The sequence below is a fragment of the Triturus cristatus genome, chromosome 10 (assembly GCF_964204655.1).
Source record: "Triturus cristatus chromosome 10, aTriCri1.1, whole genome shotgun sequence".
NCBI classification, from domain to species: domain Eukaryota; kingdom Metazoa; phylum Chordata; class Amphibia; order Caudata; family Salamandridae; genus Triturus; species Triturus cristatus.
In genome coordinates this window covers 1,220,938,097-1,220,965,878 of record NC_140593.1, presented here as the reverse complement: position 1 = coordinate 1,220,965,878, position 27,782 = coordinate 1,220,938,097, and the positions used below count along the sequence as shown (strand labels likewise).

Below are 27,782 nucleotides of genomic sequence, written 5' to 3'. Positions count from 1 at the left end.
AATCCCCTATTCTCTAACACTTCTTCCTCTAGTCATTACCCTATCCCTTACTCTAAGATGCCTCTTTACCCTACCCATTAGCTTAACCCTTCCTTTACAAGATGCGTCATCACCCTATCCGTTAGCGCAATGTCTCTCCCCAACCCTAGCACTAAGGGGAACCCCGACATGCTCCTTCGCCCCTTTCCTTACGCTACCCCTACCTTGTCCCCTTCACCCCCCCCCCCCCCAAGAGAAGGCTCTAGCACACCCTTAATGTTAGCCCAATCCTACCATAGAGATGGCCAGGACCCTCAGACATAGCCAAGCACTCACCAAACTCTTGTCTTATCCTTCTCTGACCCAATATAAACGTCTTATGACATTTCCGACAACTGTTGGCTAGTTTAATTTTGAACGTTTGAATCTCATCCCTTTTTATTTCAGAATTGGAACCCAATATCAGGAGTGTATGAGGTATGAGGTCACCGGCACGGGCTGCCAGCTGTGCGCGCCTGGGGGCAACAGAATACTCACGCCCCCCTGCAAGAGGTTTGGAAAGTATTGTGTAGTATTGTGGTATTCATATAGCGCTATCTGCAACCCGTACTTATATAGCGCTTCACAGCCCTGTTGAGGCTGCAAAGCACACTGCTGCATGGGAGGGCTTTCCCTGAGAGTGGTGAGAGGGAAGCACCAAGTGGAAGGCAGATACGAGGACACAACGCATGACGTCACTCCACCCTAGGCCAAAGGAAAGCTGTGAATTCTACCTACCACCCTTCAGAGTGTGCAAGGCTGAGGTGACGCGCCCAAAGGGCTGGTGACTCACTGTGCACCTTTATGTCACCACAATAGCCCCTCTGGTGCCACACACCCTCCCAGAGGCTGTCAGAAACTTGAAATATATACAAGTTGAATAGCTAGGGAAAATTGCGGGTGCACCCTGCCTATGTGTTCTACCGTCTAATATCAACAAAAGTATTATCCCAGCGCACTCAGTGATCACAACTATATTAATTTCCAAATTTGTATTCACTGTGCGTCCCGGTCATTAGCACTGTGTCTATAGGCGCTGTAGAAGTCTGAGGTGCAAGGGTGCCAGGTTTGGAAGAACCGCTGCCCAGCCGACGGACGCACTTGGCTTCCAAACTGGCAAGTTTTTCATCACTTGCCAGTTTTGAAGCGAAGTCGTACGTCAGCTGGGTAGTGGTTCTTGCAAACCTGGCACCCTTGCAAATCTAAACGGCGTTTGGGTTGTGTGCGTGTGAGAAAAAAAGAGGTATGAAAATAAAGGTGCAAACAGCTGTGCACCTGGAAAGCATTCGACATGGGAGCAGAAGGCAGGCAGGTGTGTTTGTGTGAGGGGGAGGGTTGTACACAGAGCGTGCAGCAAGTCCATTGTGCAGCAGCCCGACTGTCAACATAGCAAGGTGCAGCCCAAGAGCACACAATGTCCGATAGACTGACAGGTGACGCGTTCTTGGTGCAGAGGGTGCCATTTACATGCCCTTTAGAAGGGACGAAAGGCGGTAGAGGCTTACATACCCCAACACCCACCTAGACCTTTCTGCTGGATTCCAGTTTCTGACGCACGTGGGTGACAATGTTTTTTGCTCCAGGTTGGCCACCCACCAACCACTCCCTTCCCATTGAATCACGAGCTGTGCATGAACCATGCGCGGAGCGACATCTTACTCCAGCCCTTGTGACCTGTTCCTCAAAGCCAAGATGGCGAGCCTCGGCCCTCCACATAAATCATGGAAGGCGCAGCACCCCCAGCAGAGATGAGCAGCGGGCGTGTGAGGAGCTTCACTCATATACAGGGTGGGGACATGATCAGTTTTCCATTGGACACCTCAGCTCCTCACGTGCCTCTGGCCTGGTGCAGTGGAGGGTCTGTACTGGCCATGGAGCCCTGTGCAATATGGTTCACATGTACATGGACCCTGGCACGGCTCTCACTATCCTGGTTGGCAGGGAGCAGCTCAGTGGAGGTCCATGCATGGGAATGCACGTGTAGAGGAGCACGGTGAACCTCTCACTTCGGTGGCCTAGCAGGAACCAGCAAAAGACACACAATTGATGGACGGAATGCAGAACAAATCAAAACATTCACCCCCAGTCAAGAGATCTGGGTTAAATCCATCATTCTTTTCCTCACCATGCCACCCCAGTTTAGACCTGGCTATATGCAAATCAGTCTTGACCCTGTGCCTCATGGGAACAGTCCAGTATGACACTGTTCTGCATTCTGTCCATCAACTGTTGTTTTTGCATTTGTCACCCGAGTGGGACGGGTATGCTCAGACGTGAGTCCCGTGCTCTCCATGCCACTGGAGTCAAGCTATCCTGGCTGAAGAGGGGTGAAACCCCGAAACCGGTCCTACGATGCTTGTTTCCAGTCCAGGGAGGACCTAGCTTGGCAGTTCGGGCTGGACTGTTCCCATGAGGCACAGGGTCAAGACTGATTTGCATATGGCTGGGTTCAAACTGGAACGGCATGGTGAGCAAAAAAACGATGGATTTAGGCCCAGATCTCTGTACTGGGGTGAATGTATGACATTGTTCTGCATTCTGTCCATCAACTGTTGTTCTAGCAGGAACCAGGGCAGCGGAGCTGTATGCATGCAGGATATTTTACATGCGGGGAAGGAGTCAGTGGAGCTGTGTGAGATACACTTTTTCCATGCAAGGAAGAGACCGGTGGACATGCAAGACATTTTTTATGTGCAGGGCAGAGGGCAGAGAGCAGCGGAAAGGTTTGTGAGGTATTTTAAACGTGGAAGAGGTCAGCGGAGCTGGGAGTTAGACATTTTACATGCAGTGAAGAGGTCAGCGGAGTTGTGTGCAAGCCATTTTTTATGTGCAGAAAAGAGGGCAACAGAGCAGTGTGAGGTATTTATAAGCATGGAATAGGTCAGCAGAGCTATGTGTAAGACATTTTCCATGCAGGGAAGAGGGCAAAGGAGCTATGTGTAAGACATTTTCCATGCAGGGAAGAGGGCAAAGGAGCTGTGTGTAAGACATTTTCTACGTGCAGGAAGCGACCAGCAGAGATATTGTAAGGATTTTTTTACATGCAGGGAAAAGGTCAGGGGAGCGGTGTGTAAGGTATTTTTAGGTCTGGCTTGACAGCACAGCTGTCGCCACGCCTTATGTAGACAACCTAAAAAAGAGCTTTCCGGAGTACTGCTGAGCGGGGCTGTGGCTCCACCCACACACTGGTGGACAGGAGTACATGTTTTAATTGGGCAGATGGCGTGTGCTTCCACAGAAAACGGTGACCCCACTCCAATCTGCGGTGATTATTTTGTAATTTTACCTGGCTGCCTGAGCTTGAACTTTCTACTGTAGAAGTGTCTTGGATGAGTAAATGATGTGTTTGTTTTTCCTCAGACAGCAGCAGAGATGGGAGGAGGGCAGGCATGAAGAATATACTGCAGTGTTCCTGTCCCAGCTCCCTCCCCGTCCGTCATTAGCTTTAGACTTCAGAGTGCAGATGTGTGCTTGAAAGCGGCCAGCAGTGCCCAGTTGTAGACTCATCTGCGTAGGTTTTTAGGTCTGGCTTGACAGTGCAGCTTTTGCTTGATCTTATGAGTTTACTTCAGTAGAGGGTCTAAGGCTCCACCCACATGTTGGTTTCCCTGACTACATACTTTGATTGGGCCAAATGTGTGTGCTTCCACTAAAAGAGTACTTGTGCAGCACTTTTTGTAATTATACTCGATACAGCAGGGCCACGTTGGTTACGGCGGCAGCCAATGATCGTGGTCCGATCTGGTTATTATGAAATGTTACGATAAAGGCTCTAGGCCTGACATTTTTGTGTGAAAAAAATATGTTGAAATAAAGTCATGTAATGGTGGCTTGTTTTTGTCAGATTCCTTGCGAGACTCTCTTAGGGGAGTGAGTGGTTTGACTCGCCAGCGGTATTACGGGATACTGCGTTATTTTATGGCTGTGTGGCTGGATTGTGGGGAAGTTTTAGCTCCATACGGGAGCCTGAGCTGGTTATGGTGACAGTGCAGGATAGCCGCTAGAGGCCTCACTGGGTCACCAGGAAAAGGTATTTCTAGTGCCGTAAGTGTGATCTTTTTATAAGGAAAAGTTCCCACAAACACAGCAGGCCTGACATCTTGATGGTAGAAAGCAGTGGCAGTCAAAATGCGTTTCAGGGTAGATGATCACTTCTCTGAATAAACCCTACAGAAAGGAATTTAATTACATGAAATGTCATAGATTACTTTTATAGGGTAGGATTCCCGGCGCTGATAGAACATTTGGTAGACGATTTGCACGGTTATCATTCTTGCTTGAATCTCATCCTAGCCGTTTGCACAGATCTTGTAATTAAAAAAATTAAATAATACACTCATCCATTCAAATCTAAATATATATCCATTTAGAAACAGAGAGGGATTTTGGGTAATCCGCATTCTGCCATTGGTCTGCCTGAGCGGCGCTCACTCTCTCTGCTTCCGTATGTGACCGCGAACTGCACGGGATAATGGTTCAGTCCACGTCAGTCACTGGCTCACCTATGAAAGGTGACATTTTCCGATCACGTATGCGCGTCCACCTGAAAATGAGTGTACTTCAGTGTCTGGGCTGGTTGGTCAGTCCCGTATTATTCTCCTTATATAGTCCCAGTTTCATTTCTTTGCTTCTCCTCTTTTTATTTTAGTGTTTCGAAGGATACAACACCTCTCCAGCCAGTGCTTACCGCTCATTTCATCGGCAGTACACCGCATCCCTCACAGACACTTCCTCTAAATCAGGAGACCATTATGAATACTGTTGCCCATCGTCTATCATTGTTTTCCGATTCCAAAGACAGTCAACACGTCGGTTCTAAATGTGGCGGCCATGCTGGAACTTTAAGTCAACAACAGACTATATACAATACCTCTGCAAGTCGGACACTTGCTGCTATGTCTAGTTTTATTTTACAAGCATACGCCTGCCGTGTTTAGACGGCGGAATGTTTTCTTTTAATGTACCTTGTATATGTTGTTGAGTTTGTGTATATTTCACTGTGGTTAAGTCACTGGGCGATTGCAAGAATGAGTCAGTGGATGGATGCAGGAGTGCAAAGAGGAGTGACAGAGTGCACCTAAGATGACTTATCAAGCGCCCAAACACATTCAAGGCACAAAAGGCACTTTCATTCATAAGCCAGATCTATTGGCATTGCTAATACTTGTTTATGCACATGGAGCATAACTTGCATTTTGCTCTCCTGGCCTGGTGTCACAGTTAGGAAAAGGCCCGGTTGGGCCTTCCAGGCCCCCCCCCACCTCCCTCCCTGGTGTTCAAAGCCTTTGTCGCCCTCTCTTCTACACATGACCGCTCCCTTCGGCAGCCAAGGGCAGCCTTGTGGCCTGCCTGCACGAGGCTTTTCCCCTGGTCCTGGCACTAAGCCTGATGGGCTTCTACAGAAAGCAGCCAAGTGTGGAGGCCAGAGGATCCTGGCTGATGGGCAGCGCACTGTGGCCCTGGGCCGAACTTCAAAGCGCCTTCTTCCAAAGCTCAGGATTGCCTGTCCCATCTCAGAGTGCAAGTCTACACAATGCACAAAATCACATGCACATGCAGATACAAGGCAAGCGCAAAAAGGGCCAATGCAACTGGCTGACTCTTTACCTGAATCCGAGAGAGACACCTGCTTCTCCTAAAGGGGAGCGCAAAGCAAAGGAGACAAAGGTGGCACGAAAAGGATGGGGAGAGCGAGCGCAAGAGGGTGGGCTCAAGAGGGTGCGAGACCAGAGGGTGGGGAGCAGAGGGAGCGAGAAAGAGAGAAGGTGAGAGAGGAGAGAGAAAGGAGAGCGAAAAGAGAGCGAGAGATGGTAGAGACAGAAGATGGGGAGACAAACCAAGAGGCAGAGGCGTTACAAGCAGCAAAAGACATGGGGCACAAGAGCAGCTGCATCACAGGGAGAGGCGACAGACTACGCGGAGCGAGGAACCCAGAGTCCACAGCAGCTTCAAGGGGCAGCCCACAGAAGAAGGTGCAACGACCACAAGGGAGACCTCCGCCCTTGGATCACACAGCAGAGGACTGAGGGCCCCCCGCAGTGGAGAGGGACAGGGGGGCTCCAAGTTCTGAAGGAGTAGAAGGGACAGGGGGCTCCAAGACCTGAGGGGGCAGAAGGGACAGTGGAGAGGGACAGGGGGCTCCAAGACCTGAGGGGGCAGAAGGGACAGTGGAGAGGGACATGGGGCTCCAAGACCTGAGGGGGCAGAAGGGACAGTGGAGAGGGACAGGGGGCTCCAAGACCTAAAGGAATATCAGGGGCAGTGCAAAGTGGCAGGTACCTACTAACACACATGGAGTGAAAAAGGCTCTGCAGGTGGACATGGGGCTCCTGATCGATATGGAATGGCAGGACCTGATCTATATGGAATGGCAGGGCCTGATCTATATGGAATGGCAGGGGCTGTGCAGAGGGGCAGGTAGCTCCCGATATGTATGGAACGACAGAGACTGTGCAAAGGGGCATGGAGGTCTCTATCGATATGGACTGGCAGACGATGTGCATGGGGCAAAGTGCTTCTTGAACAACTTGGAAGTTAGGAGTTTTGTACAGAACATCATACGGTTCACTAGACAGTAAGACACTAGGGAGACCACGTTCCCCAGAACCACACTGGGTGCCATGCTGGACCTTCAACACCCTGTGGATCCAAGAAGACATCACATGACACACACACACACAACCTTAATGAGCCCCACCACCGCTGAACATCACACTGGCAAGAGGAAGAGCAAGAGAAGTCACAGAGGTGCCAGGCGCTGCCCACAGCAAGCTTAGAAGCAGAGGGTGCAGCCTGCAGGCCGCCGCCATGGTACCTGCACAAACTTCTCCAAATCGCCATTAAACAGTTTATGGTTATACTGGGAGCACGGCCGTGGCTTCCTCGACCTCAGGGACATGCTGGCCATGGACTGCAGCCTGTAACCAATCAGGGGGAAGAACAGCAGGAACCCATTAACACTGGTCAGCTAACACAGGGCCACACACACTAACTGCACATGCAGGATTGGCTTGGCATACCTTCACCCTAAAACTCACAGGGCATGCATGCTCAATGCATGTCCTGAAGGCGTGTCTCGCTCTTCAGTAGGATCCAACCAATCATAATTCAATTCAGCTTTTCTCTCCCACAGAATGTGGTTGTGGTACAGATTTCTCTATACCTGGGACTGCATCAAAGCTATCATAAGAGGCTACAGGGTTGGCAATACTGCTGTTGTTGTGCCTCCTCCTTACCCCCTACTAGACACACCTCTTCAATGGAACAGCCCTTTCCAACTACTACTGACCCATGGGCCAACACTAAAACCAGGGACTTCTGATCCATGTACATCTTTTTAGACTAACACACTACCGACAGGAACTAGGCTGCTCTAGTGGGATTGCACAGCCTTCCTCATGAAGCTCCTTCTGCCAGGCCTTGTTTACCAGCCTGGCTAAGCAACCCCTTATCGTGCTGGCATGAGTCCTTGTTTTCAAGCTGCTGACTCTCCTGTAAAGAGTTCAGCCTGATACGGGAGAGCTGTGGGACTCAAGACTGTTCATTTGGAAAGAAAGGAGAGGTGGCTACTCCTGCAGGAAAAGCTTCTAAATTTAACTCTTGTCTAAGTTAGACTATGGAACTGTTGCCAACATTTCGATGTTATCTGATTCTGACTTGGTACTTTGTACTTTGCTACAGTGGTGTACTTTGGTAACATTCTTCTCTCTAGCTCTGGCAACACACAGCCAAGCAACCGCAGACATCTTTCATTCCTGCCAATGTGCACCCAAACACTCCAACACACTTTACAGTCCATGTGCTGCTTTGACTGTCAAACATAGCCAGGAGATTCTGGGACAAGCAGGCACCAACAGCAAGGGTACCACCTGCTGCAGGCCCATCCTGCCCTCACAAAGAGTGTCATGCCATACTTCTCACCTGAGTCAGAATTGAATATTTGAGGCTGGCTGCACCATCCATCACATCTTCACTCTGCCCCCACCCTTCACGTCCCAGGGCCCAATGCGGCAGGATAGCTTACCTCGACATCTCTCGATCCTCTGCGTCACCTGAAGGGGCGAAGAGGAAAAGAGTCCACATTAGAGCTCACTTTTAATACTACTGCCACAGAATGAGCCGTGCTGCTCTAGGCCTGGACGTGATCACATAAAGCGCCCTTCCAAGGGTTTCTGCACAGTTATTGAGCTGCTGGACTGCAGAACAACAACAAGGGCTAGTTGGTGCAAGACGTGCACCGCGCCAGTGGGGCCCACTCAGACACAATGAAACAGTACTGAGTGGCACTTAGGAGTACCCAGTGCGAACTGGACCTCGTTGCCTCAAATGCTGGGAGCAGACAAAATGCAGATAGAGCTGAACATCAAGAGTGCCCCGTACGCAACTCGCCGGTTCCACAAATTGTGGTAGCGCATGGTGATAGAAAATCAACCTCAAAGTCAAAGTGAAAAAATTACAATCATTTGACTAAAAAGCTACTCCAAATGTTGAGACTACCCCCCAAAATCAGAGGTTAATGCCTACACCAGTTGAACGGAGAGAGTAGACCAGTGTGCTTGTCTGACCGCTGTACAGCCCTACCTTGCACAGGAGCATCCATTTAAGGATGTGGCGGGGGGGGGGGTAAGGAAAGAGGGGCTTTACACACATTTAAAAAAATGCTGGCTCATTTTGTTTTTTTATCTTTCAAAAATACCACATCAGTTGAATACGTGCATGTAATATCTTTTCGCAGTACTCATAATGCAGAACAGCAAAAACAACTGCATTGGAACAGTGTCTGTTGGAAGGGGAGGTTTTCAAGGTTGAATCAAGTGTGGGGAAATGTTGAAATTTGTAAATGGGCTCAATTAACAAGACTACGGAGTCAATAAAAGATGGCGACGGAAGAGAGGGAAAGAAAATCAGGAAATACACAATGGAAATAAGGTAGAGAGAAAACAAAGAATAAAATAGAAAATAAAAACCAAGAATAAAAATAAAACACAAAAACAAACACAGCTGAGCCAAAAAAAAAAAGATGATAGGAAAGACATTTAAGAAAAACAGTAGCAAATGAAGATTAAAGAAAAAAATCTTAAATAACAAGAAAAATAACTGGAAAAAAAATAAAGTTAAGAAAAATAACAGCAGGGTGAAAAGCTGAGATGATGAGAAATGTTCATGATAACACAACGAAATATGAATGTAACATTCAGTAAGAGAGATCAGAACAGTGGCAGCGAGGGACTGGCCGAGAGAAAAGAAGAAAAGGGATGAATGGGAATATGGAAAGTCACTGATTATAATAGAGATTAGCAGGAGTAGGGGAAAGAAAGAGATGGAGTAAGAGAGTGAGTGAGTGATTGGAAGAAAGACTGTGAAAGACAAAGTAATAGGGTGAGTGGAAGAAAGACTCCAAGAGAGGATGTAAGAGGGTGAGTGCAAGAGACGAAGGGCTGAGTGGAATAAAGACTGCAAGAGACAAATTAAGGGGTGAGTGGAAGAAAGGCGGCAAAAGATTAAGTTAACATGGTAAGTGGAAGAAAGACTGCAGAAGATTAAGTGAAAGGGTGAAAAAAGACTGCAAGAGACAAAGTAAGGGAGAGTGGAAGAAAGACTGCGAAAGATTAATTTAACATGGTGAGTGGAAGAAAGACTGCAGGGGACGAAGTAAGAGGGTGAGTGAAAAAAAGACTGCAAGAGAAAAAGTAAGGGGGTGAGTGGAAGAAAGACTGCAAGAGAAAAAGTAAGGGGGTGAGTGGAAGAAAGACTGCAAGAGTCAAAGTAAGGGAGTGAGTGGAAGAAAGACTGCAGGAGATGACATGAGAAAGATCTGAAGGGAGGGACAGATAAGAGTGTTTGAGGGTGTACAGCAGGCTGGCAGGCCATGCAGAGAGGGATCACACCCGTGCAGCCGGCCTAGCCGCCCTCACCTTTCTCAATGGCGTCCTGCAGCTGGTTGTGCTTTGCTTCCAGTTTAGAGATGAGGCTTCGGCCATTCACATACTCCTTGAACTTCTGCAGGGGAAATGGAGAACAGATTAGGCCTCAACTAAAGACCTTGTGGCACCAGAGGTGTAGGGCACTGGAGAGAAAAGATAAAAGGGACCCCAGAGTACACAAGACGTGGGGTTCCTGCAATGTAACAAGTCTGGGAATCCGCAAGCAGCAAACAACCACCAGAGGGCAAAGCGGCAAAGCTTCCACCATTGAGAAGCATGTGACAAAGCATCGTCACTGCAGGGCACGTGACAAAGAATCCATCACCTTAGGTCATGTGACAAGGCGTCCTGCATAGCAAGGCACATGACACAGCACACGCCATTGCAGGGCACGTGACAAAGCATCCACCATTCAAAAGCACATCACAAAGCGTCCACCACAAACCACGCAACAATGAATACACCACCTGTGACAAAGCATCCACCAAAAACACAGGTCTACAGAGTCCAAAAATGGCACAGCCAGGAATGTTCCTCCATCGTGGACACAGGTCTAGCAATCCACACAGGGCAGAGAGGGGGCACCACAACAATATAATAAGATAGGAACCCCAAAGGCTGCACCATCAAGAGTCCACCACAGGAACCCCCAAAGGCTGCACCATCAAGAGTCCCTGCACCGTCAAGAGTCCACCACAGGAACCCCCAAAGGCTGCACCGTCAAGATTGCACCACCAAGAGTACACCACAGGAACCCCCAAAGACTGCACCATCAAGATTCCACCACAGGAACCCCCAAAGGCTGCACCGTCAAGAGTCCACCACAGGAACCCACAAAGGCTGCACCATCAAGATTGCACCACAGGAACCCCCAAATGCTGCACCACAAAGAGTCCCTGCACCGTCAAGAGTCCACCACAGGAACCCCCAAAGGCTTCGCCGTCAAGAGTGCACCACAGGAACCCCCAAAGGCTGCACCGTCAAGAGTCCACCACAGGAACCCCCAAAGGCTGCACCATCAAGAGTCCACCACAGGAACCCCCAAAGGCTGCACCATAAAGAGTCCCTGCACCGTCAAGAGTCCACCACAGGAACCCCCAAAGGCTGCACCGTCAAGAGTCCCTGCACCATCAAGAGTCCACCACAGGAATCCCCAAAGGCTGCATCATCAAGAGTCCACCACAGGAACCCCCAAAGGCTGCACCGTCAAGAGTCCCTGCACCGTCAAGAGTCCACCACAGGAACCCCCAAAGGCTGCACCATAAAGAGTGCATCACAGGAACCCCCAAAGGCTGTACCATAAAGAGTGCACCACAGGAACCCCCAAAGGCTGTACCGTCAAGAGTCCACCACAGGAACCCCCAAAGGCTACACCGTCAAGAGTCCACCACAGGAACCCCCAAAGGCTGCACCGTCAAGAGTCCACCACAGGAACCCCCAAAGGCTGCACCGTCAAGAGTCCCTGCACCGTCAAGAGTCCACCACAGGAACCCCCAAAGGCTGCACCGTCAAGAGTCCACCACAGGAACCCCCAAAGGCTGCACCGTCAAGAGTGCACTGCATGGACAAATGCATGGTTTCATTTAAAATTAAGGGTGTTTGCATAGTATAAATGACACTAAGGAAAGCGTAAGACGAAATGCGTATGTCAGTGCAGGGGGGGGCCTGCACATTAAAACACTTTGTTAAGTTAAAATATATCTCCATCTGTGGCGTCTGAAGGGTTCGCCCTTGTGCTCACCACCGCAGACGTTCCAGCACCCGACACCCCCACACACCCCCGACACACACACACACACACAACACACACACACACCCCCGACACACACACACACCCCGACACACACACACACCCCCGACACACACACACACCCGACACACACACCCCCCACACACACACACACACACACACACACCACCCCCCCTCCTTTCTAAGCTCTCGCAACCCTCCTGAGCAGAAGTCACGGATATACAGGGGTCCACAGGCCTTAGGGTAAGAGCCACTGGTGTAGAGACCCAGGCATCCGGGTCACAACACTCAATGTGATCGACTCAAAACCATTAGGAGGGAACCGTGTAAAAATGTTTTTATAAAGATCACTTTTGGTACAGTGATCGCAATCAATTTCTCTATCAGATCGGAAAAAGGCAACGCAACTGGTATTCCAAGAAGACGCTGGGTCTCCTATTAGTAGACAGGTGAAGCATTGTGGAAACAGAAACACGACTGCACAAATTTACATGATTTCTACTTCATATGGGGAAGGGCCTCTGTGGCCAAGATTAAAGATGTTGCTTGCAAAATTGGCAAAGTAAAGAGGTTCCGCCAAATAGAAGAAGTTAGTGCAGAATGTAAAGACCTAGGAAAGAGAGCTCCTGGATTGCACAAGAAAAATCAATCCCCCAAAAGGCTTGAGTTAAAGATTCATCAAAGGGTCAGTAGGGATAAGTCCCAAGTGATAGGAAGAGAGTCCCCAAGGATCAGGAATTGCAACCAAACTATTGAAGCCCTCAGCTAGATCCAGTGCTCGAACGGGTGTTTGCTTTCCAACTCCAGAAATGGAGATATGCGTCCCTTTCAACTAGCTACACTCAGCCCAGGCATTTATTGCTCTTAACCCACCAAACTCCTAGATCACTGAGTGTCCCAACCCTTCACCAGTTCAGTGCTGAAGGGCTCTGTTTACGCATTCCTTAATCCGCGTATCCTACTCTCCATGCATCCACCAGAAGAACCACCCCATCTCCTACTCAACCACCAACACATCTTCCTGCTTGCATCAGTTTTCCTGCAATAAATACCACTAGCAAAGCATCCTTCCAGCTCTACTGGGGCAAAAACTCTCATATTCATACTCCGAAGACTCCTTGGACCCTCCGTACTTCCATTCTGCCACGTACCCATCATTAGCACCGGCGTTCCCTCTACTCCCTCAGATACATCCTTCACCTCAACAATTCCACCAGAACAGAGGGCCTAGCTGCTCCTTTACCGTCACATAGAAGGTCTCCGTTTCTTGCTGATTGGCTCGCCGCTTGGCTATGGTGGGCTTGTTGCTGGTATCGGAGCCAGTGGACTTTAGAGACTCTGTCGACTGACTGGACTGGAAAGCATCCAAAACGTCTACCTCGTCTGTGCCAATAAGGTCCAGGAGCGCCTGCATGGTGGCTTTCAGAGTCTTGTTCACCTGTGGGCAGAAGACGACAGTTTACTTTTGGATCAAGTAACTACACTCACAATGACAACAGCATTAAACGAACTCATGTCCTGGACAGAGACGGCGCGGATCTTCGAAGAAAGGTTTACTTGCCTCTAGGAGTAGAGCAACGTGGATCATTCAAACATTCACCTGTTATGGACACTCCTTACTGCCTGGAGAGGATTTCGCAGGGCTTTGTAAAAATGTATATTGTCGCAGCACCCATAATTCTACAAGTGGTAAACTGAATATTATCATATTATTTAATGTTACAATATATGTACGCAATGCTCCAGGCCTGATACACATTTTAAGTAGTTTCAAGTAGTGTTTCAAGAACATTTAACATTAAAATAGTTTTACAATCCTCTTACCTTACTCAACAGTAAGCCTATTGTGTGCCACAGCGCAGGTTATGTTGAGAAACCTGTGGTTTAAGTATGTTATTTACACAGTGCTTTTACTAGCCCTGTTAATGTAATGTACGAGTAGCAGACCAGACTAGGTTTCAGGGGTCCATTTTATTTCAGGGTGTCCCAGCTGATGTCACAGACAGTGGCTGAAAGGATGTTGTGACAAACTCTTGGGCTCGGGGAGAGCAGAGACATGGCAGGCAGAGAGGTTTGCTGTTGAAAAAGCAGATGTGCTAGCCAGCACTGCAAGACCTCAGGAATGAATTATTTAGTGAGGACTAGTGAAACATTTCCCATCAGTGCCAGGGACATAGAGGTGGTGCTCTGGGCTGCCCAAGGCTTCGAGCATTTCTGAGCGGTTATCCTGGCCCCGGCAGATTGCGCGAAGCTGCTCGGAGGCTGTAATACATGTAGTAATGACTCTGTGCATCAGACGAAAGGCGGGTAGCCTAGGGATCTTCTTTTCCAAATGCAGTGCAATCAAGGTAACTTTATTTTTTAAATGCGCATGTCGTTTTCTCAGAAGTTAGGAGTGGTAAGATATTATAAATGTAAGCTTTGCATAGGCCACCTATGTATCATTATGAAGGTATTCTTAGGCGAGTAGCGCCAAGAGCTGAGATACTACTGGAGCACGCCTGGGAACAAAGACATAAAATGACAGAAGAAATAATGGCAGTTTAGCGGATCACACATAGACTGACACAGCGACAAGAAATGAGGTGCAGAAACAACAGTCAACCAGGCATGGTACCACCGTCTGGTGATAAAAAGGAAGGGAGGAGAAACAGTGGCAGGGGAAGAGCCAGCTCCCATGTTACATTTATCTTTTAGATGTTTTTCGTGCTTGCATGCACGAGCTTCTTTCTTTGTTATTTTCCAAACTCTTGATTCATGGCACGATCAGTGTGTTCTAGAATAGAACATCTGATCGGTCCCAGGAATCAAGAGAGAAGCAGTTGCATGGACCCAGCCGGAGCTTGAAGTCCTGTAACCGACAGAGATTCCTTTTCACTTGGATTAAACCTCTTTTAAATATATTCCTGAGTCTTCAATCCTTCTTAACAAATTGGCGATGAGGATGGGTGGTGCGGAATTCACAATTTGTACCAAAATTAGGTAGTGAGTTAGAATTGCCTGACATCAGCCCAGAGGGTTATTCTGGCGAAAAGATTGATATTCTTGGGTACAGAACTCTAATTTTTAGATTCAAGAATCGCGAGTGTACTGCCAAACTTTATGTTTCCAAAAAAGGACCTTCCGTTTTAAGCTGGTTTGATCAAGGTAAATTAAATATTATTCTTAACCCCAACAGTCCTGATCCAGTAATGGTTATTGATGAGTCTAACGGTCTTAGTGAGCCTTTATTACAAAAATGTCCCAGTGTTTTCAGAACTGAGATTGGTAAATGAATTGGTTTTAAGCATGAGATACGTTTAAAAAAAGACTTGTGTTCTAAAATTTACAAAGCATGCAACATTCCCTTAGCTGTGCGTGAAGAGGTTAAAAAAGAACTCGATTCACTTGTAAAAGATGGCATAGTTGAGAGGATCGAATCCTCAGAATGGGTTTCACCCATTGTAGTGGCCAAACGTGCCAATGGGAAAATTAGATTATGCATTGACTTACGCCATTTAATTAATAACATTGTTATTTATCAATTTCCTTTACCACGTATTTCAAAAATGTTAACCAGTGTTGGGGGAGCTAAATTTTTTCAACTATCGACTTATCTGCAGCTTACCATCAGATTGAGTTACACGAGAATAGCAAAGACTACACTGCATTCATTACCCCTTTCGGGTGTTTCAGGTAGAATAGAATGCCTTTCGGATTAGCTTCTGCTGCAGCTATCTTTCAACGTGTTATGCAGGATATTTTAAAGAATTGCAATAATGCGATCTGCTTTCAAGATGACATCCTTGTTTTTGGAAGTGATGCCCAAGAACATTTATCAGCATTAGAAAACGTACTTAAGGTTCTTTCTGATCACGGTTTGACTATAAAACACTCCAAATGTAGATTTGGAGTAAAATCTGTGACCTATCTAGGTCATGAACTGTGTGAGGAAGGAATCAAACCCAAAACTAACTTTGTTGAGGCTATACAATCTGCTCCACATCCTAAATCGAAGGATGATGTAAGGTCGTTTTTAGGTCTAACTGGATTTTATTCAAGGTTTGTACCAAATTTCACTTGTCGTACATTTAATATTAGACAATTAATCAAGAACAAGTTCATTTGGTCTAAAGATTGTGAAACCGAATTTAATGATGTCAAGAAAGCAATCTGTTCTGCTACTGCACTTTCAGGTTTTGACCCGTCGCTTTCTTGCATTATTACTACGGACGCTAGTTCAAAAGGTTTAGGAGCGGTTCTGGCACAAAGGTCCAATTCCGGTAAGGAATGCATCATTGCTCATGCGTCTAGAGCGCTCACATCCGCAGAGGAGAAATATTCTACCATAGAAAGAGAGACTTTGGCATGCGCGTGGGCGCTTGAGCACTTCAGAGTATTTGTGTGGGGTAAGGAATGTTTGATTAGAAGTGACCATAAACCTTTGGTGCGCTTATTAACCACAGAAGGCATGTTGAAAGCTTCAGCAAGAATAGCACGTATGTCTATGCGTCTTCAGGACTTTATTTATACCATTGTTTATGTACCTGGTAAAGAAAATGTAGCTGATTTTCTGTCCAGAATGCCTTTACCGCTCAAAGAAAGTACCCACAATGAGCGGGATGATTTTCAAATTGCTTTGGTACACAATGAAGATTATTTTCCGATTGACCGAAATGTATGGCTTGAAGAATCTGAAAATGATTCTTTATTGAAAGAAGTTGAAAAGTACATTTTAAGTGGATGGCCTAATAAAAAAAAACATCAATGCTGACCTTAGATGTTTTTGGGAAATAAGGAACGAGCTTTCGTGCGTAGATGGGTTGCTCTAAAGAGGTGATCGAGCCATCCCTCCATGCAAGTTAAGACACAATATTGTTTCTCATGGTCACGAAGGTCACAGTGGTATTGTTAGAATCAAGCAAAAAGCATAAAATGGTTTTTGGTGGCCAGGTATGGATATTTTAATTGAACGCATTGTTAGAAACTGCATCACATGTGCTAATGCTGATAAGAACCTGGTCACTCTTAAACCAAATCTGGGTGCACATGTTATTCCGGATTATCCATGGCATACCATCGCCATGGATACTATGGTTCCTGTACGTCCAAATTCAAAATATGTTCTTTCAGCCATTGATGTTTTCTCAAAATGGCCTGTCTTCAAAATTGTAGAAAAAGTTGATACTGATTCGGTTTTATTTTTTTTGGATGAAAATTTCACTGAGGAGGGGTTACCAGTACGTCTTATTACAGACAATGGTGTCCAATTTCTTTCTAACAAAGCCAAAGCGTCTTTTAAAATAGTTGGCATGATTCATTGTACTACTTCTCTATACAATCCCAGTGGCAATGGTGTCATTGAAAGATTTAATAGAGTTCTCAAGAGTGCTGTTCAAATTACTGGAATTGAAAATGACAAATGGGAATTACAAATTTTTAAAACAGTATGGATGTACAGAACCTCGAATAATGTTATGACTGGTTACTCTCCGTTTGAAATTATGAGAGGTAGGCTTCCCAGGACCAAATGTAATCCTGCATGGTTACCTCCCTCTACCATGTCTAACTTGGATCTTGTGGCTGTAAAGGAAAGACTCATCCAAAATCATGCTATTAATAAAGAACGGTTTGACAAGAAAACAGGGTCTATACATGATCCGATTGTCAAAGTGGGCATGCTGGTTGAAGTAAAAAAACCTTGGAAGGTCAAAAAGGGTGAAAGCCAATTCATGGGTCCTTTTGAAATCAAAGAGGTCCTTAAGAATTCAGTCAGACTCGCCAATAATAAGGTTTGGAATTTAAGCAGAATTGCGGTTCTAAAAGGTGATAAAAGTGTTTATTTTCATTCCGAGGATGAACCAAAGTCTGCTGATAATTTTGATGATGAAGGTCTTGTAGAATGCCTAATTCGCAATTCTAATTTAGTCAATGTTTCTAATAATATTGATTGTACTGAAGACCCTGGAAAACGCCAATGAAAAAAACCAGGTTGGATGTCTGATTTTGTCTCTTATCAAAAACAAATTTGTAAATTAAATGTTTTTTTGTTCTCTCATTATTTATTAAAGGCGGAAGATGTGTTACATTTATCTTTTAGATGTTTTTCTCGTGCTTGCATGCACGAGCTTCTTTCTTTGTTATTTTCCAAACTCTTGATTCATGGCACGATCAGTGTGTTCTAGAATAGAACATCTGATCGGTCCCAGGAATCAAGAGAGAAGCAGTTGCATGGAGCCACCCGGAGCTTGAAGTCCTGTAACCGACAGAGATTCCTTTTCACTTGGATTAAACCGCTTTTAAATATATTCCTGAGTCTTCAATCCTTCTTAACATCCCAGCATGGCCGCTCGGAGCGGATGCTCCATGGCGCACCCTCGCTACACTTTCTGGAGTGGCGTCCCGCCGCATTGTGGTCCCACTCGGCCCAACGATTCCTCTGACTGAACACTTGCTGACTCCCAGAAGCTGAATTACGCCCTTCTCGGACCTTGCTTTGCAGAGATACAAGCCGTGACATCTTGGCCTTCCTATCCTCCTTGATGGCACCCGGGGAGCTGCGAGACCGCGCCTGGTGCCAAAGGGGGTGTTCTGCATAGCCGCCTGACCGCCATTCCCCGGTTCTCCATTCCACACAAGAGACGGGATTCAGCTTGCACTTTGGACGGGGAATCGAGTATCCCGAACCGAGTCCCAGGGAGCGGACGCGCTGGACAAGATGGCGCCTCGGGACTCCGGTGACCTCCTTTGAGCCGATGGTGAGTGGAGATTCCGTGTAATACCCTAACGGCCCCTAACTATCTCTGGAGGTGGACTGGGCTTGCCCCTGTTACCATAGGGCTTTCTCCTTTCACGAGACAAATACTGATTCCCGGCCGAGCCCGACTCCAATATGGCGCCCATGCTGCTTTTGTTTCGGGCAGGACTTTTTCGGCTCTCTCCAACTGGCGACCTCCTCCCTGGATCATCATGGAGTCTCCTGGTTGACCATAATCTCTATCCAGGGAACTGGCCTGTCCTCTAACAACAAGGGACTTGAACAACACTCCGCGTCTGACCCAAAAATGGATGCCACTGATCCCACCTAGTCAAGGACAAGTCTCGTGGCTGAAAACCCCCAGCCTCAGAGTCACAGTGATCAACAACCTCGAACTACCTGACTTAAAGAGGGCAGCCAAACTACATATCCTCTCCTACCCCCCCACCCTCGCCATCTCCACTCACCCGCACATGGACTCAAGTCTTTTGTTCGCCTCCTGATCCTTACCCTAAGCCGGTGGAGTCCGAACCCCATGGCCGATCCCCGGTGGAGATGCTCCGACAGCTATAAGGGAGACTGGCTCTGGCACACCGCTTTGACCGTCACCTACCCAGCCGGTCTTCGGACATTTGTCTCGTCTTCTCCTCCACTGCTGTCTCCTTCCTTTGCACTCCCAATTCTCCCTGATCTGTTTGGATCCCGACTCTCGTTTTCACCAATAACTCCGGTATTGTATATCTATTCATTCTGTTATTAATGTGAAATCTCTGTTTTTTGTAACACACTGTTTCCTTATGTAAAGCGCTCGGATACCTCTGGGTCTAGCCAGCGATATATAAAACGCAAATAAATAAATAAATAAAATAAACAGTAGTCAAGAAGAAAGCGTTTACGTTTTTGCTTACTGATAAACAAGCAATGGTGTGAACAGGTTGCAGAATAGCGCTTGCACACCCTCCTCTGAGCACAACTAGAACAAGACTTGTCGACAATTGACTTTTTGTTGCATGCCAGGGTTTCCGATCATAAGAATGTCAGAGCTTCGTAGTTGGTGGATGCCCCAGAGATCTCAAACTTCCTTGCCAGACCGTAATACCTGCCCTCGCATAGGGGTTTGAACATCGTTCTGCCATTGAAGGGAGCCGGCATCGAGATCACAGGAGATGGGTGACCTGACTCGGTGGCCAACCCAAGAGGTCTCTGTGCTTCAGCTTGCCAAGAAGCTTTAAGCACAGCAAGGCGAGTTTTGGGACTACACTGCAATTTTCGATAATCCTAGGACTTGGCTCAGTATGAGCTCACCTCCTCAAGTGAATTGAAATTGATGATAAAAACTGCTGGCCACGGTGTTGCTGAGTTTCTGGCGGGTAGTCGGATTCAAAAGTTACATCCAAAGCTTTGACACCGTCATTAATGGATAGATTACATTTGCTCTGCGAACAGCCTAGACTGTATTCATGGCGTAGGGTTGAGCAGGGTTGTGATGAAATAAGGTGGCGTTGTGTTTTGTTGGCATTGAACTTGCTTTGGTGTGCATACACCCATCCTTGAATGTTCTAGAGAGTTGTTGTAATCAGACTAATGACCTCCAAGAAAGGCTATGAATATTCCACATACGATAGTACAGAGTTTCTAATAACGTTACCCAATGGTTCAAAGTCGTGAATAAACCGTGCAGGAGCCAAAACGGATTGCTGAGGGACTCCCTGGAGAACTGAAGCAGGAGTAAAAAACAGAAGCTGCCTATTTTGAGAACTTCAAATCAATCAGTTTGATATGATATGAACTACGTGGGAACCTTGCCTTCAAGGCCTATTAATTTCTTTAGTGTCTAGATAAGGAACCAATAATGTGAAAGTCTGAGGAAGTATCCAATAGAATCAACTGGAAAGAATCACATTTTGACTAAGATACATAGACATCAAGTTTTGCAGGATGACACTTTGAGTCATGAAGCCGGTCCTTAAAGCCGACTGAAGGACATCACGGAGATGGCGTTCATTAACAAATACTCACAGCTGGTTATTTACAAGTTTTCCAGTAGTTTAGCTAGGAATGGAAGATCTGAGATGGAACAGAATTTATTAAGGTCATCTGTGTTGGTCGAGCATTATTTTTTATGACTATTTTGTATTAAAAGCGGAGATGACTTAACAGTTTTAGACAGTCGGGGAAAACTCCAGGCGTGACAAAGCGGTTAATAAAGTTGGTCCAGTGGCAGGCTATCACACTTCTCTTTCACACGGTTGGCTTGTAGAAGGTTAGAGGAATGATTAAAACATTTTATTTTTTAGATAAAGCAGAAAAGTTCCATTTGACAAATAGTTTTGAAGCTCGAGTAGTTGTTAGGGAATTTTGTGCATATATATCCCCTACCCTTATCTTTTATCAAAGATTTAGCTGGAAGCACACACACAAACCCCTACGCATCACTGCAAAGGCCTACCTCACTCAAGACAACTTCCCAGAGGCTCTCAGGACAGGCCACATCTTTCCACCCGCTGACAGACCAGAAAATCTGTAAACTACAGGCCCACCACTCACTTGCCATTCACCGGCAAAATCATTGAAAGAGCAGGCTATGTTCTACTCCAAGATCATATTAAAGCGAACCATCTCCTACCAGTCCGGCTTCGGATCATGCTGCAGCATAGAGACCGCCCCCTTATACATCACAGACGACGCCCTCCTGACCACAGATGAAGATGACCCCGGCCTCCTGATACTGTTGGATCTCTCAACTGTCTTGGACATGGTCGAACAAACCACCCTAATGTGCACCCTGGAGTTTTGAAAGGGACTCACCGGTCATGTCCTTCACTGGTCCTCCAACTACTTTTCCAACCAACACCAGTTTGCTACCATACACACCTCTACGTCCCAAAAGACACCTAGCACCTGTGGAGTCCTCCAGTGTTACTGTCGACTGTCCTCACGAGTGCCACAAGTACACCAGCTTTGTTTAGTACGCACAAGCCGGTTTATTTAAAACGGTTCAGCTTAATAAGGTGTACGCATGCACGCATGACAACCCTGCCCCACGGTGGCGAGGAGTAGGGGTTGTCACAAGGCACTGGCAGGTCTTAGTGTGGTCTACGATGTATCCTTGATGTCAGTAACCTTGGTTGAGGAAAGTAAAGGTACAATGCCACGAGGATGGGTCTTACTCGACTAAGGAATAAAGTGTCTTGGCAAAGAGTACCCCTTAAGGCACAGGAAGGGGCTTCAAGACAATATTCAGAGCCTCACCAAGCCCGCTATTCACCCCCTAGTACAGCCTGGAGGAGTAAAACACATCTCCAGCCTCATCTACGAGGAGACCCGCAGTGTGCTTAAAGTACTGCTTGAGAAAGTGATTCAGGACGTCGTCAACTACATCGTGCAAGACACGAGGAAGATCGCCATGGATGTGGTCTATGCCCTCGAGTTCCTGAAGCGCACACACAATGGATGTGACAGCTAAACACCCTCTACAGACTCTGAAGGAGGATGGCTTAGTATATGGTGCACAATTACATAAGTGAAGCACCCTGCACTAATTCAGACAACCCTTATGATGATTTTTAGTGGTCTAAGATAACCTTAGAAAGCTCTCTAAGTGGTAGCTGTGGAGAGTAGCCTTCAGGCTCAGTCCAGAAGGAGTGTAAAGCATCTTGTTTTACCAGAACTTAATCCTATGGTATAGGTTAAGTGAACAAGAACCACACAGTGTAGTTTTAAAAATATGTATTTATTACAAACACTCACTAACACAGTGCAATATCTCCTACCCAGAGATATAATCACAATACTTTAGTGATAGAACATGTAAGTAGCACAAATACACAGTGGTCCCAAGGGGGGACCAAATCATATACTATGAAAGTGGAATGCGAGCCACTACCTAAGTCGAGACCAGACACAGAAGATGAAGAGGAGCAAGGGACCCAAGGAACCACCCAAGGTAAGTACCCAGGAACCCCACGGAGACAGTGTGCAAAGTGGGAACACGACTGTGTGCTCAATACAAGTCAATGGGTAAGTCATGGTTACAGTTTTTAAGAAGAAGGACCCTTCCCAGAGGACCCTGAAGAAACCCCGTGGAAGAGGGAAGGTTGGAGAGTCGCACCACCCGTGGATATCCTAGGACCCAGGATACCTGCACCAGGGAAGCCGGGTGCATAGGTGCGAAGTGACGTCGGGAACCGCCGCAAATCACAATGGAGGACTTTAGCTGGCGAGGGTGAAAGTGTCTGGTGGAACCCAAAGGTGAATTCAAGACGAGAGGCACCTGCCAGCAGAGGGGACAGACTCTATGCCACTCAGGGGTGGCCAGGAGGCATGGGAGACAAATGTCCACCAATGTCGGAGATGCAGGAGAGTGGATGGTGTCCTTGGAGCTGCAGCTGTGCAGACCAGGCGACGCTGTGGAAGACCAGGAATTGTTCACGAAGTGTACCACGTTGGATGTCGAGAGCCCGGGGGTCAGTGTCTGGCCGGAGCACCAACAAGTCTTGGCAGTGGCAACAAACATAGCTGATGAAAAAGGTGCAGTGCCAGGACCAGCAAGGTCCAAGTTACTCACCACAGGTAAGTTAGCGCAGGCCCGACGAAGCAGGGGAGCCCTCTGGAGCCAAAGAAGACACTCAAGAGGACCCAGAGGCCGGAGGCACAGGAGTCGCAAGAGGACCTCGAGCAGCTCACCAAAGGATGAAGGCCCACGGTGCAGAGGATGCGGTGCAGGAGAAGATCTTGGCAGGAAGAGATGCTGGAGCTTTTTAGGAGCCCAAAGATCTCTGGTGAAGAGAGTCAACAAGCCTTGGCAACGGCAAGTCGATACAGTGCACATGGATACTGCTCCAGCGGTTCCCACGAGGGATACTGGCTTCAAACTTGCTGTGAAGACCGTGCAGGCCTTGAGGGAGTTGCAGAACCTTTCGGAGTCAGTAGGAGGACAGGAACAACAAGCCGGTCAGCTTCATTGCAGTGCCTGCAGGTGCCGGGTTGTGACTCTTTCACTTCAAGGGAGATTCCTTCAGGTGTCCTGGATGCCCACAGGCATGGAGAAGAAAATGTATGGAACACAGGCACTGATGACACAGAAGACTGGCAGGACGATGAGACCAGCAGGAGTCTTCCCAGTTGCAGTCTCGGTTCCCAAAGCGAAATCCAAAGTGCCCAGATGGTTAGAGATGATGGGGTTTCGGACCTGAATCTTGTCCCACGACGAATCTAAGTAACCACCCACAAATAAGCCCTTAAGTACCCTGAGGAAAGGGTTGGGACAATTCAGGGGTCCCTCCCACAAGAGGGGCTGGACAGTGGGGAGGATACTCCCATGTTCTTTGTCCAGTTTCGTGCCAGAGTGGGAGCCAACAGCTCCATGAACTGGTTCCAGCTGGAAAATGCAAGGAGGGCACCAAATGTGCCTTTCAAAGCAGTCTAGTGGCACTCACAAGCGCCCCCACCCTGTCCCGATAAACTAAGTCCTATCTGGGAGGTGGTCACACCTCTATTTGTTACAGGAAACCTATCGTTCTGCCTTCCCCTGCTCGAGCTTGGCTCAGCAGCAGGAGGACAGATTTGTGTCTCTGGTCGGCAGCAGCCATAGTTTGCTGTCCAGGTCTAGAAGACTGGTACCAGGAGCACTGAGGGCCTCCCGAAGGAGCTTTATAGTGCTTGGAATCATACCTGCAACACCCTAACATGTTTGATACCAAACACAACAGGGTTCGTTACAGCCAGTTTAGAGTTAGCAATCGCTTAATGACACATGGCCACTCTATGTATAGTAATGGCTGATGCCCTTACAACTCAGGAGAATGGACTCCGTGGATTGAAGGAGTGTCCTGCTCATGCAGGGGCGCCCTCACACTTATAACCGAGCGCCCTGCCTTCAGGATTGAAAGGCCTGCCTTAGGGGGTGACTTATAGGTTTTAAGTGCAGCGACCTCAGATATAAGGAAATCTATATCTGTCGTAAGTTGTGCTAGCACCAGCTCACACAGGCTGTGATGGCAGGTCTGAAGTCACAATATGAGTGGTCTCCCTTGGGTGGCATAATCCATGCTTCAGCCCATGGGGGACCCCTGCAGTGCCTATGCTCTGAGTACCATATACTAGTGACTTACAGGGGTACACCAGTAACCAATCTGGATTGTACCCAAGTACTCACCATGTCCAATTTAGGGAAGAAGCACAGACTGGGGTCCTGATTAGCAGGATCCCAGTCAGACTAGTCAGTAAAACATAATGACATCAGCAAAAAGTAGGGGTGACCATGAAAGCAGATCCTACTTTCCTACAGACTCCAAAACACATTTTTAATACTACTGGGAGTATCCGACTAGTACCGCCAATGAAGGAGCAGTGAGTCGCCAGTTTGAGTAGCCACCTTTCCAAGAGAAAAATAAAAGCCATTTGTTCACATTTTAAAATTCTTATTTTATTTTTAGCATGGCCTTTCTGTCTTTTTTACTTTATTTATTGAGATGGGTCATTAAGACAACTATAGAACACATTTTTATGTGCTTTCATCTTACTGTTTTAAGTCTGTTTTGATACCGGCTCTAGGTAATTTTCCTAATATTTATACTGACAGTGATCTTAACACTGGCCATGCCATCCAGGTGGCAACCCTAGATAGGTTTCACTCCGATTAGGATTGACGGACAACCACCTTAATGTGGTCTCAGTGAATGGAATACGAGTCTAGGCACATATGCCAACATTTTATATCAGTAAAGTGGGAGATGTTGAAAAAACAAAAGCGGGGCAACGTATTTTTACCCATTGACTTATACCGAAGCAGAATCAATTATAGACAGCTAAAATGCACCAATTTTTTATTTTAAAAATCGCAAGCCTCTCAGCTGAATTGGGTCTGTTAGCATGTATAGTATACTTTTCAGGTTTCAGTGCGGAAAGCAAATGAAATGTGAACCGACGATGCGCATGCGCTGTAAATCGGCCTATGCCACATGACCCCTTCCCCCAGTCCTCTCTTTGTAGCCAGCAGAACTGTGCATGCTGGGACTAGCAGTTTCACGGTCCCTGAATCTGTGTGTGGGCCTTCTCGTCCGAGTATGCAAAGTGCTGCTGGCTGAAGTATTCCCACTGGAGCAACACCAGACATTTTTGCATGCATGAAGCTGTGTCTGGTGGCTTAGTGGACTGATGTGTCCACTCTAGGGGCCTGTGTCTGACCTCATGGTCAGAGGTTCAAAGCCCGGCGGGTCCACTCAGCCTTTCATCCTTCTGAGACCGATAAAATGAGTATCATTGAGTTGGTTAACAATAAACATCTGTTATTCAGCGCCACGATACCCTTCTGGATGCAAATCAGCTTTACAAATACACATGTTATGTCAGGCTATGCATGTATTTCTTCTGTGGTAACAGCACAGGAGGAGACGTGGCCTAGCACATAGCAAATAATGAAATTGACTGAGCTGGGGGGCATGCTGCGGGCCGCCTGTAATGCACAGCCGTGAGTCCTACCTCCTCTGTCATGATGTTCATGGTGGACAGTCGAGACTGGATCTGCTGGAAGCGAGTCATCATTTCGTGGCGAAAGAGCGCCTCCACTCGGACTTCGAACACCTGAGGAGACAAGCAGGCTATGAGTGGACCCAAAGTCGGACTCTGTGACTTAACTGCACATTGTGTTATCAGTGTTTTTAAAGCGCACTAGTCACCTCTGAGGTTATCGAGGTGCTTGTAGCCGGTGTATGGCTGGCACCGAAGGGCTCACTCGAAGAGCCAGGGCTTCGGCTTCTTAGGGAAGTCAAGAAGAGAGGAGGTGGCTCCGGAGTGTTGTGGGAGGTTTCCTGCACAAACCTAAGCACCACTCTAGCGCGAATGGGGAACGGAAAACATCCTTTTTTATTATAACCCTCACCCACTCTAGTAGTAGCATGCTTCATCATCGGGTTCCCCCGGACTCAAAGGTCAGGGTGGGGTCGACCCTATTCCAGGGAGCTCTTCTGAAGACATTTAAATAGAGGGAGTAACTTTCAAGATAAACATTCCTCCTCCACTCCAAGGTGGCCCCTTATTTGTGGGGTGGATGGGAAAGATTCTAAACTATATTAGTGGCTGGAATGATATAATGGTCCTATGACCCTTGGTGTTCTAGATCCTCCCCACACCCATGAAGGGATTCAGTTGTGATGAAGTCATGGACACCACCGCACGGACACCACTAACGTGGAGGCCATGGGCAGCCCTTCCCACACTACTCCCGGACACCTCTAATGCAGCAGAGGCTGCAACAGACGCACCTCATCTCCCTCATGGGGCTGGTATTCGAACTTGGTGGGCGGACAGAAGGCGGAACTGCTGGCCTCCATGATCTTCAGCTTGTCTCCCTGGGGGTCGAGGCTCTCCACAGCCTGTTCGATGGCGTGTAGACCCTCCTGACGTGATGACTGGACGCGAGACTCGGCAGACAGGTAGGCCTTCAGGGTCCTGCCCAGGGACAGGTGGAAGCCAAGGTCACAGCACTGCAAGGGGGAGAGAAGAGGACACAGAGTCGGTCATTGACTGGAGATAGGAGACGGGGCTCCCCGTCACACGCCATAGAGATGTACTGACAGTGACCGGAAGATGGGTTTCCAACATTGAGCTCAAGAGAAAGGACACCACAGACCCCAGGCATACACTGACCAGTCACTGATCACGGAGACACACACACAACCAACCTGACACACAAACTTAAGTACATCCTCCCAGAAGTATGGGTGGTATCACTGACCACAGACTCTTACTGACCACAGGCACATACTGACCATAAGAGAAAGGACACTGCTTATCACAGGAATATACGTACCATGAAGATAGACAAGTGCCATCCACAGATCACTGAGACAGACTCACACATACAACCAACCTGATACACAAATTTAAAGCACGCCCACAGCCCTCATGGAAGTATGGGTGGCATCACTGACCACAGACTCTTACTGACCACAGGCACATACTGACACAGACTCTTACTAACCACAGACTCTTACTGACCACAGGCACATACTGACACAGACTCTTACTAACCACAGACTCTTACTAACCACAGACTCTTACTAACCACAGACTCTTACTAACCACAGACTCTTACTGACCACAGACTCTTACTGACCACAGGCACATACTGACACAGACTCTTACTAACCACAGGCACATACTGACCATAAGAAAAAGGACACTGCTTATCACAGGAATATACTGACCATGATGATAGACAAGTGCCAGCCACAGATCACTGAGACAGACTCACACAGCCAACCACCACAACCCAAACTGAAGCTCACATCCAGCCCCCACAGAAGGATAGGGGCATCACTGGCCACAGAGACACACACTCTGCCAGTGAGAG

At 47.5% G+C, this 27,782-nt stretch overlaps 1 protein-coding gene across 3 annotated transcripts in view; it reads right to left on the bottom strand.

Moving 5' to 3' along the window:
- ARHGAP4 (Rho GTPase activating protein 4) overlaps positions 1-27,782 on the bottom strand; it is a 219,068-nt gene that overhangs the window by 43,562 nt on the left and 147,724 nt on the right. For 2 of the 3 annotated variants that reach the window (XM_085629762.1, XM_085629764.1), the window contains exons 7-12: positions 26,692-26,913; positions 25,910-26,011; positions 12,935-13,129; positions 9,933-10,017; positions 8,042-8,069; positions 6,833-6,935 (exon numbers count right to left, since the gene is read on the bottom strand). In XM_085629762.1, the coding sequence (XP_085485888.1) occupies positions 6,833-6,935; positions 8,042-8,069; positions 9,933-10,017; positions 12,935-13,129; positions 25,910-26,011; positions 26,692-26,913 (735 nt within the window). Of the gene's footprint in view, positions 1-5,625; positions 5,654-6,832; positions 6,936-8,041; positions 8,070-9,932; positions 10,018-12,934; positions 13,130-25,909; positions 26,012-26,691; positions 26,914-27,782 lie in introns of all 3 variants that reach the window. The other variant, XM_085629763.1, reaches the window with a different exon arrangement.